This window comes from Meriones unguiculatus, chromosome 15 (genome assembly GCF_030254825.1).
Source record: "Meriones unguiculatus strain TT.TT164.6M chromosome 15, Bangor_MerUng_6.1, whole genome shotgun sequence".
Lineage (NCBI taxonomy): Eukaryota > Metazoa > Chordata > Mammalia > Rodentia > Muridae > Meriones > Meriones unguiculatus.
Genome location: NC_083362.1, coordinates 71,699,573 through 71,709,779, shown reverse-complemented (window position 1 = coordinate 71,709,779; position 10,207 = coordinate 71,699,573). Strand labels below are relative to the sequence as shown.

Below are 10,207 nucleotides of genomic sequence, written 5' to 3'. Positions count from 1 at the left end.
ACCTGCAACCCCAGCGCTTGGGGAGACAGAGGCAGGTGGATCTCTGTGAGTTCAAGGCCAGCCTGGTCTACAAAGCCGAGTCTGGGACAACCAACGCTACTTACACAGAGAAAGAAGGAAGGGAGGAAGGAAAGAAAAAGAAAGAAAGAAAGAAAAGATAATTGGATGAAACAAACAGATGAAAACTGGTTTGTCCACAGAGGGGAGAAAAGTCAATCCGAGTGCTCCCCAAGACAGGGCAGTTTGCACAGTCATCAGCTTAGAAAGTGGTGGTGGGGGGGTGGCAGCCCATATGGCTGAGAAAGTGAAGGTGCTTGCCACCGAGCCTGACTCGTGGGTTCTATCCCCAGATCCCACCTACTGGAAGATGAGAACTTACTGGGGTAAATTGTCCTGGTAGCCACACCTACCTCCCATAAATAAACGAACATAATAGCAATTTTTTACAAAAAGCCTAGGAACAGGCTCCAGACAGTAAATGTGACTTGGAGTAGACATTTCAGACAGTGCCAGGGCTTCATGGGAATAGAAAACCCTTGCATTAGAATATTTAAATAATTGTCTGGGTTTTTTCTTTCCCCATAACGTGCTATGCTTCTGAGATTCCCCGAATGACATCACTCATTGGCCATACCCGTTTTTGGTACTCTGTAGGCTTTCGCACACTTACCACTAAATTGTTTGTAAGGAAGCTGGAGGGGACGGGAGATGTTATGAGGGCTCCGGGCAATCCGTCACTCAATAGCTGTGGGATCCTTCTGAGACCTCCGTTTCTTCCTTTGAATAGTGTTGAACGGAATTCCAGAAGCTTCCCCGACTCCCCGCTACTACACCTAGGAACAGGTTTCCTTTGTGAAGGGCAGGATTCCTTAAGTGGTCTCCCTTAGATATGCAAATAGGCCGGAGAAGGCAGCCCAGCTCGAGCTAACAGTGGGACGGCCTTTTGGCCCCTTTCAAGTCCTCTGAATACAGAGCTGGTGGCTGAGGACAGAACTCTTGCTGTGGAAGCCTTCTGTCCTTGCTAGGGAAACCCTCCCCCTCCCCCCCGCAACACACACCGATTGCTGTCCCCAATCAGCCTGGGCCCCGACTAAAATCTACAAGTCATCGAAAGTCTGAGAGTCGCCACAGAATGAGAGCGCCTGAGGGAGTCTATAGAGTTCATTCAGAACCCCTGGACCCTCATCCAACTGCTCTTTGCTGAAGGACGGCTGCAACGGTGAGCACGACAGATACTTAAATGCCCGAAGCATAGGCTTCTCAGCAGCCGGCGTGGCCTGAGGAGACCCCACCCCGCACTGCGCAGGTCCGCTCAGCAGCGCCCCTGTGTGGGCGGCAGCGAACAGCTTGAATTGCCTGCCGAGACTTTGCAAAGGGTATTTGGGAGTAAGATCTAAAAGGGTATTTGGATTTTTTTCCCCCTTCGATAAAGGTATATAAAAGAGTTTACATTAAGAGGCAAACCTATCTTTTACTAAAGACAAAGTCATAGAGATTATACATGCAAAATGTTCCCAGCGCCAGGCTCCACAATTGTTAACATTACCACTAATGCCCACCCAGGAAAAGATAGTGAACATCGGCCCTTGGTCACCCTGAACTAAAGGACATGGCAGGTAGAGCCTTCCTCCTCTGAAGTAAACCATAAAAGTTAGAAAGGTCACTCGTACCCTTCTATCTGAGGAACTTATAGCAGAAGGGAGTTCTGGGAATAAGGGTGCTAACTCGGACAGCAACACATGAACTTGGCACATGCCTGTTGAAGGACAATTCCCCAAAAGCCTCAGGAGTGGATAGGATGGAGAGTTAATGAATGACACCTGTGGATGTTTCTGATCAGGCGATCCTATACCAACCTGCTGTATCTACCACTTCAGGGAAACTGACCTTCGGACAGATTCTTCCATCGCCTTCCCCCTCTTCCATCCCCCAAATCCCCAGGCCACCTTCGCACGGTCTCACTTCCGCTGAAAATGATCGTCCTTTAGTCAGCCGTTCAGACTAAAGAACAATTCTGCTTCAGGAGGTCCCAGTCTGCTCCCTTTATTTCCACCGAAGCCTCCATCAGTACCTAACACCTGTAACCCCAGACGCAGCCTGGGGTTACAGGAACAGGAACTGGTTAGGCTTTTCTTGTTGTCTTTTGTTATGCAACCTCGGTGATGGGCCACACCTCTCCACCAGGAAACAAGACTTTAGTGAAAATTTCTGGATCTTCTAGAACAACCCTTATCTTTATGCCTATTCCAGCAACAGAAGTGTCTTTAGAGACAGGCTGGGTAGAGAAGGCTGGGGATGCACACACTGGTAGGCAGACTGAGAAAAGCCAAGGGCAAGGGTAGAGTGGCTGCAGCAGGCGGGACAGTCTAACATCTCAGTATAGTTTTGGGGACAGATTCCTATAATCTAGCAAGCCCTGACCATCAATCTACCTGATGCATTCCGACAGTTCAGAGCCTGAAGAGGGCACCCTAACTTGAAACAGGTCCTCTCTCTCTGCAGGTTCAAACAGTGACCCAGGACCTACACATAGCCTTGAGCTAAGAAACACAATCATTCATTCTCTCAGATGTAGGATAAAGGCAGTCTCCAGAGACTAGGCCTGGCTGGAGCCTCAAAGCTCATCAGTGAGTGGCAGAGATCCTGCTCAGCCCCCCAGACCAGTTAGGACCAGATCCTTTCTACAATCTGTTACTCTCGCTTGGAGGTGGGGACACTGACCAGACAAGACTGGATAATACCTATTCTGGTTTTGAGTCCCTTCCTTCCATGAGATAACCTGCAAGAGAATGGTTGGGGGGGGGGTTCTTTTAGCCCTTTTCCTTTGTTCTAGGAGCCATGGGCCCAACTGGTGGATGGAGCCGCGTCTCCTACCCCGCTGTAGTGGATATCCTAATAAAGAGCCGTTGACTCTGTATCCCTGGGTCTGGTGTGTTTCTACCACCACTTCCGGACCCAAGAACTGGGATCTGTCAGCAAACTTAGCAGGGCTCCTCCCCAAATTCCAGTCTACCGCAGGCAAATCCTCTAGTCCATTAAGCAGCAGGTATAAGGCTCAGTCAGAGCTGGTGCTGGGGCCTGGGGAATGTGAGCCTCTCCCTTTGGGGTTCCTTGGCCTTCCCTCTGTAAATGACGCCTCCTACCTGCCTGGGCCCAAGCTGAGATAGCCTAGCAGGAAGCAAAAAGCTCACAGACTGAGGCTGAGCAAGGCTCAGAAGCACTGAGTGGCCACCATGATCTGCCACCAAGATCCACGGTGCAGGTAGGCTACTTACTGAGTCCCCGGTCCACATGACCCAACTAAAGACAGAGTGAGCCCACAGCAGGGGCTTCACATTCCTCAACCTTTAAGGCTGGCGATTCAGGCCTGCATTCTACCTAGCTACACAATCAACCATCCAACTCCCTCCCTAGACCTTCGATTAAATTGGTCCTTAGATGTGGCTACACACATAGCCCTGAGCCTCCACCCAGCCCTTCTGTCTCCCATTATCCATTGCTGTTCTGGGGGTAGGTGTCTGTAAACTTTGAAATAGAGGTGCTCACGGCTTTCTGCCATTTACAGCCCACAGCAGGTCCTGGCTCCTCAAAAGGCCCTGCACTGTTGCAATCCTAAAGTTCTCAACTTCTGGGAACCAGGCATGCCGTTTTCACTGAGCTCTGAATACAATGTGGTCAGTTGACAAAGGGAGGTGCAGAAGACCTGGGCCTGGCAGCAATGCTTGCAACCCTCTCCTTTTTGGTCTCTAGGACCGTGATAGAGCTCTGAGCTGGACACAGCTAGCTTGCTCACCACTGCTGTCTCAGGAGATCCTGTCCCAGCAATAAATGCCCTGCCTCCTTTGGAAGGAGCAGCTTGGGCAAAAGTCCTGCACACGGCAGGCAGTCTGTCCTTCCAGATTCTATACTCAGAAAATTGGACTCTACTTTGATGTTTCCACAAGGTCATCAGGAAGCCTAGTAGACTCTACATTCCCTGCCTAAGACCAACAGCTAAAACATAGACCTGGGCCTCAACTCTTGCCTTGACCTTGGCTGATAATTGGGCCAAGGCCTCGGCTGTCCACACAGTCACTGAAACAGCTGCATTCCACAGCATGTGGGCTTCTTGTCCCACCACAGCCCCCCCCTTCCTGAGGACCCTCTAGATCAAGGAACCAGCTAGTTCAGACACCTTCAACAACCAGTCTGGTTTTATTGAGAAAATAGAGAAGATGCCTCCATCTTTTCCAGTTGACCCCAGCCAGAGTTAGGAGGTTGGCATTCTTTCACAGGGAAAATAGTCTGTGCAGTGCCCCAGAGAAGTAGGGGTGTCAGTGGGGAGGGCTCAGTGGGACTGAAAGGCAGGGTTGAGTGATAAAGGTGCTGGACAGTGAGTGGGGCTGCTGAAGGGAAGCTTAGCAAAAGGAAGAGGTACACCTCCCAAGGCCATCTCCCTCCAATTCTTCATAAATAAAATTTCACAGTAATAGAAGAATGTGTAAGTCTAGGGCCAAACAGGCCAGTTTCTGGCAAGGGAGTCAGTACTGGTGCAAGGGTAACCACCTGGGCAGTGGTCAGGTATCACTGTGCCTTGGGGGTGGGGTAGCAGGAGCACTGCTCTTTTGCCCTGTGGCAGGGGCCCAGGGTAGGGCTGTAGGCCACACTGAGGTTTAGAGGAGTGCTGAGGTAGTCAGAATGGCCACCAGTCTGGACAAGGGAAGACAGAGCCAGGAGCCATGCCTCTGCAGCTGACTCCAGGCAAGCCCGGGGCTACACTGTGAGCCTGTGGACCTGCACAGGGCTGAGCTCCCACAAAGGCTGCCTGGCCCTCAGGTAGCCAGAGACCTTTCACAGGAAGAGACTTCCCTGTGATGACAAGAGGCAGCCACAGACCCACTGGGGTCAGGCCTAGCCCAGGTACCTGAGCAAATGTTCCTTCAGAGGTCACCAGGACCTCCTATCAGGATAGAGGCAGGCTACAGGCCCAGGCTAGGAAGGACCCAGGTCCTCAGATGACCTCCAGTCAGGGAAGTTCCAGCTCTACCTGGGCCTCACTTTGGGAATTTCTGGGAGTTCCTCTCTGGCTCTCTGTACCCCACCACACCCAGGGGCATAGCAGGCCCAAACCCTTCACCTCCCACAGGGGGCCAAACCTATGCCGTGTACTGAATCTCCAGTCCCAGGACCCCAAGCACTCGAGGACAAACGGTGCTGGTGGCCCGGCAACACTAGAGCACCTGGAACTTGAGGGAACAGGTGAGGTTGCTGTGCACCAGACCCCACATGGCCAGCAGCTCAGCGGGCAGCAGCTTGTGTACCACAAGCATGGACCGGTAGAAGCAGGGCTCCTTGTTCATGCGGCTGCCTCGGACCCGAGAGATGCCAAAGGTCTTGAAGCCCTCGTGGCCCGTGGGCTTCACTCCCAGCACCTCCAAGCACATGCCCAGGAAGACGTCGTCAATAGGAAAGAGTTCCAGCGTGTCGCAGGCATGGTGGAGATGCCGAGCGAGGTTGCCAGACATGAGGAAACCCCCGCCGCCAGCATAGGGCGGGTAGGTGGCCTTGCCATACATGACAGTGGGAATGTAGTATTTGTTATCTTTCTTGCGGATGGGCCGAGCGTGCTTCAGGACATCACCGACAAACAGGTTTTCCTGGGGCTGCCGGTCAGAGAGAAACTCCAGCAGGTTGGTGGGGTTGACAAAGACGTCATCATCGCCTTTGAAGACAAAGGGGACGCTGGGACAGTAAATGTCAAGCCACTTAAGGAAGTGGATCTCCTTGAGGGTCAGGTTGAAGAAGCTGTCAAGGAAATCCCACTGTAGGATGTCACCGTAAAGACGGTCCTCGTAGGCCAGCAGCTGCTGATAGTGGGTTCGCTCCTCTTGCTTGGACGCCGTGCCCAGCAGGAAGAGGGTACGAACAGCACCCCTGCCCTGACCGGCTGACTCCCACTCGTGGCCCCAGGTCTGACGGATGACCTCACGGCGGTCGTGTTGCGTAATGACCGACTTGACCACCACGAGGAGATAGACGTCTCCTTCACACTTCTCTGGGTGGTTCAGCAGCATGGGGAAGTAACGGCAATGCCGGTAGGTTAGGAACTGCCGGAAGTGTGGCTCAAGACCCTGGAACCAGGGCTGATGGGTCAGGTTGATGTTGGCAGAGCAGTTGGTGGTGCTCACATCCCAGAACTGGGGTCCCTGAGGAGCCATGGGGGTGGGGGCCGCCACATCCTTCGGACTCTTCCAGAAGCTGTTGGGGTTGACCAGACTTCCAGTTTTGGGTGGCTCCAGCGTGGGTGGCGGGGGATCCTGTAGGAACTGCGCAGGGGTCATGCTGCGCTGGAACACGGTGACAGCCACAAGGAGGGCCAGGGCCAGGCACACAGTCCTGTAGAGGGTTCTCTTCCTATGGGAGCAGCAAAGGAGGAGGTGAGCCGACACTCTCGTGCCCCTCTCGAGGATTAGGTGGCCACCGATGGGCCTGCAGGGTCACAGGATCCTGATTCCTTTCTCATGCTAACTTTCTAGCTCAAGTGGCACCAAGAAGAATCAGCTACGGGGGTTCTAAACCCAAGGACTTTGGGAAGGGGCCATTTTAACCCTCCAAGTATCCCCTATTTGGGACAGAACACAGGATAAAACACCAGACATGAGCTCAGGGAAATGCTGTCATTTTACCAGGAGGAGAGACCTCTGGCCATTCCCCAGTGCTCTGGTTTCCATTTCTAGTTCAGACCTAGGCATATGCACAGCAGGATCAGCAGTGTCTTTGAACCACTCACTCTGTGTGTGTGGGGTGGGGGGCAAAGACAGTAGCCTCATTGCAGCTTTTGGGGAGTGGGTTCTGGCTTAGTAGCCCCCAACACAGCCATCTCAACAGAAAGGAGTCACTTACTGAAAATGGGAGGTGTCGAAGTGGATGGAGTGTGGACAGATGCCCTTGTGACGCCTTACCCCTAACCTTAATATTCCACAACACACAACGAGGTGCCTAGCCTTCAGCCCTGAGAAGGACTCCCACTCTGGGACCCTTCCTGGAGGTAATCCCACTCTTCCGTGAGCTGGCAGAAACCCCAGCTCTTCTCAGGAGTGATTCTGCCTGTGACCTGTTCTCCTAGAATCTTTTCTCCTTGGCTCACACGGGGGAACATATGTCGGTAGGGGGGCCTTCCAGGGCTGGGGCAGCAGAGAGATGACTCTCCCCTCCAAGGCATAGGTACAAGAATCAGGGAGCCATGAAGTAGGTTGGGACACCCCCATTGTCTAAGCCTTCGGAGCTGCAAGGTGACTGAAGGTTGAGTCCCCCTCCCCACATTCAACGAGCTTTTCCTAAGGGCTCCAAGACTTCCTGGCCACCAGGTTGGATGGAGAAAGACAGAAATGACTTGGGGTACCCTGCTAGAGACCCAAAGTTGTACCCCCCTGGGAATGGGAGCAGAGGATTCCAAACCCAGTCCTCCAGGTCCAAGCCCCAGCTTTAGAGTGGGGGTAAGGACCAGTCCGAGAGGCTGCGGCCAGGGCCCTCGCTCGTACATACCAGTCCACTCCATTTCTAAAAGCAAAGCCGGGGAGGGAGAAGGGTCGAGGAGGTCCGGAGAAGGGGCCACAGGAGGGAAGAGGGGCCGGAGGGATTAGGGGAAGGGTGTCTGGTGGTGGGACGCCGGGGCCGGAGAGACCTCGCATACTGGCTGCCCGAGCCGGGGCCGGGAAGCCCAGCGTGCGCCCCGCATCTCCCACATCCCACCTGCCGCTCCGGCGCCGCGCCCTTCTCCGCATCTCCAGCCACACCCCCCCCCCCCCCCCCGATGCCCCGGGAAACCGAGGTCGGGCCCCAGGACACCCTGCGTGCATCCCTTGAGGTCGGCGGGCTCGGGAGGAGGTGAAGCCCGGAGGTGCCCTGCGCCCCACCGGGACCCCGACTTACCACAGAGACATGGCGGCCCGGTCCAGGGTGACGGAGCGGGGCGCACGGATCGCAGCTCTGCGCGCCGCTGCAGCGGACGGCGGGACGGGACCGGGCCGCGCCCCCGCTGAGACTTTCCTTTTCCCGGCGGCTGGAGGAGGGGCCGCAGGGGCGGCGGCTCAGGTACGTTAACCCTTCGCGCCCCGGCTCGCTGCCGAGGCAGCAACTCTGCTCAGCCCCAGTCACCTCCGTGGCACGCCCCGCAGGATCGCGAGGGGAAGAGACGGACTCTCAGGGACCTTGAGGATCACCAACATCCTGAGGCGGCGACTTCCCCGCTGGGCCTTCCCGGGGTCGCCGGCCTCTCCTCTTCGGGGCACGTGGGGACGTCGGACGCCGCCCACCTCCACGCCCACTGGGCGCCTAGCGGCCTGGCTGCTGCTTTTTGGCGTAGGGCTGGTTGTGTAGAGTGGAGGGAAGCAGATAAAGGCTGTTCCCCCCAGTGCTTCCTTCTCTCTGCCCTGTCTACCTTTCTTATCCAGGCTCGCTTTTAGTCCTGGTTGGGGATCTCAAGAGGAGATGATGCTGGGGTCTGTGTTAGACCCCAGCCAGCCTAAGTCACCCAGGAAGGCTCTGGGTTTGCCCACTCTTTTCTCCACCACCCCCCCCCCCCACCGCCAATAGAAGGCCTATTTGCCTCTGCAAATACTCCATTCTTTTGCTAGAGTGTTCGCACATGCTTTTAATCCCAGCAGGTGGATCTCTGAGTTTAAGGCCAGTCTGGTCTACACGGTGACTTCCAGGCCAGTCAGCGCTCCCTAGTGGGACTGTCTCAAAACAAACAAAAAGCTCCTTCTTGTATTGCCAATAAAGTTTTCTGCTGTCAGCCACATGTCTGGACCCATATTGGGGTCTCGATTCAGGAAGACTTCAAAAATACCCACAGGATCGAAGAAATGGACACTTCCTACAGTCTACTCCTAACACCCAGCGCTTCCTATCTGTCCAGCCTGGTTCTAGGTCCCCAGCATCAGTGGCTCGGTTGGTTGTGCTATGGTTTGTTCCTATCTCACCAGGAGGTAGAGTCAGGGATACATACCCCGTGGTTGAAGCTGCAGCCTTAATATGCAAACCCAGGAGGTCTGCCTGCTCTGGAGGTGGTCCCTGAGTCCTGCCTCAGGCATTTCTCAGACGGTAGGAATGGGAAACTACCTTTCCATGTTGTCCCTCCTCCCCAGGTGTACAGGGAGACCAGAAAGCCCCGGGGAGTTCCAGGGGTGAAGATTCCTTTTGGATTTTCCTCAGTGATCCTTGGGCTTGGGGTCATACAGTAGAATTTTCTGGAATGTTGTAAGCTTCAGTCAGAAATGAAGAAGGGCCTTCCGGCCAGAATGTCAGTGGAGAATCCTGGGACAATGCCCTCTTTAATTCCCCAAGACGCCCTGGACTGAAGCTTAGGTCTCTCTAGCCCCTAGGAGTCACTCTAGTCCCACTGTCCCAGGCTACCCGTCCTTCTCCTCCTAGCCTGGCACTGGCCACCCATCCCATCCCCACGTTACTCCACCACCGAGGATGTCGTGTTTTGTTTCATTTGTCTTGGCACGCAGTCCAGGCTGGCCTTGAACTCCAGATCGTTTTGCCTCAGCCCCCTGAACGGTAGGGTTACACCCGGCACCACCCAAGCTTGGGGGGGGGTCCTCGTTCTTGCCCTGCAAGTGTGGCTATGAGGAGGAGCAGGTGTTGTGTCCCAGCTGAAGAACGCCCACTTGGCCTCTCACCGACCTCTCGCACTCCAGTGTGGAGTGTGGAGTTTTCTCCAGGTGCTAGGTGAAGGTGGACACAGGTGTTTCTGGTAAGGCGTTTGTGAATTCAGATCTGAGAGCCAGAGGGTTGGGTGTTGGACTAATCCTCTGCACTTCCTGGCTGCTATTAGGGGGCAGCTGGCTTATCCTCTTGAGGCCTCAATTTCCTGTCAGTTGGGAGTGACGCAGGGGAAGCAGACACATCAGTGTCCCCTACACGAAGAGCCTTATGATTAGTGGCTGCTTTTGATACTGTGATCACTAACAGCTGGCCTGCCCCGGGGGATCCTGGGACCACAAGGGAACATGGAATCTGTCACCAGGGGAGCTGCCCCAGGTCCTCTTGGTGTTTTCCAGTTGAATCTGGTCAGTCAAGAAAGTTTGTCAGAGAATCATTTGGTCTGTGCCTAGGATGAATTCAGAATGGGGAGATGAATGACAAGTACTTGAGTCCATGCATACGTGTGTGTGTCCAGGCTCTGGGCTCTTTTCACTCTCCCCATTCTGCTTTCTCT

The 10,207-nt window shown here is 54.5% G+C and overlaps 1 protein-coding gene across 1 annotated transcript; it reads right to left on the bottom strand.

Annotated features, from left to right (window-relative positions):
- Window positions 1–4,175: 4,175 nt before the first annotated feature.
- B3gnt7 (UDP-GlcNAc:betaGal beta-1,3-N-acetylglucosaminyltransferase 7) lies at window positions 4,176–8,271 on the bottom strand. Its single transcript, XM_021649728.2, has 2 exons — window positions 7,912–8,271; window positions 4,176–6,393 (listed from the first exon to the last, which is right to left on the bottom strand). Exons 1-2 carry the CDS (start codon window positions 7,920–7,922, stop codon window positions 5,211–5,213), a joined length of 1,194 nt encoding a protein of 397 aa, XP_021505403.1. The 5' UTR covers window positions 7,923–8,271; the 3' UTR covers window positions 4,176–5,210.
- Window positions 8,272–10,207: the final 1,936 nt, after the last annotated feature.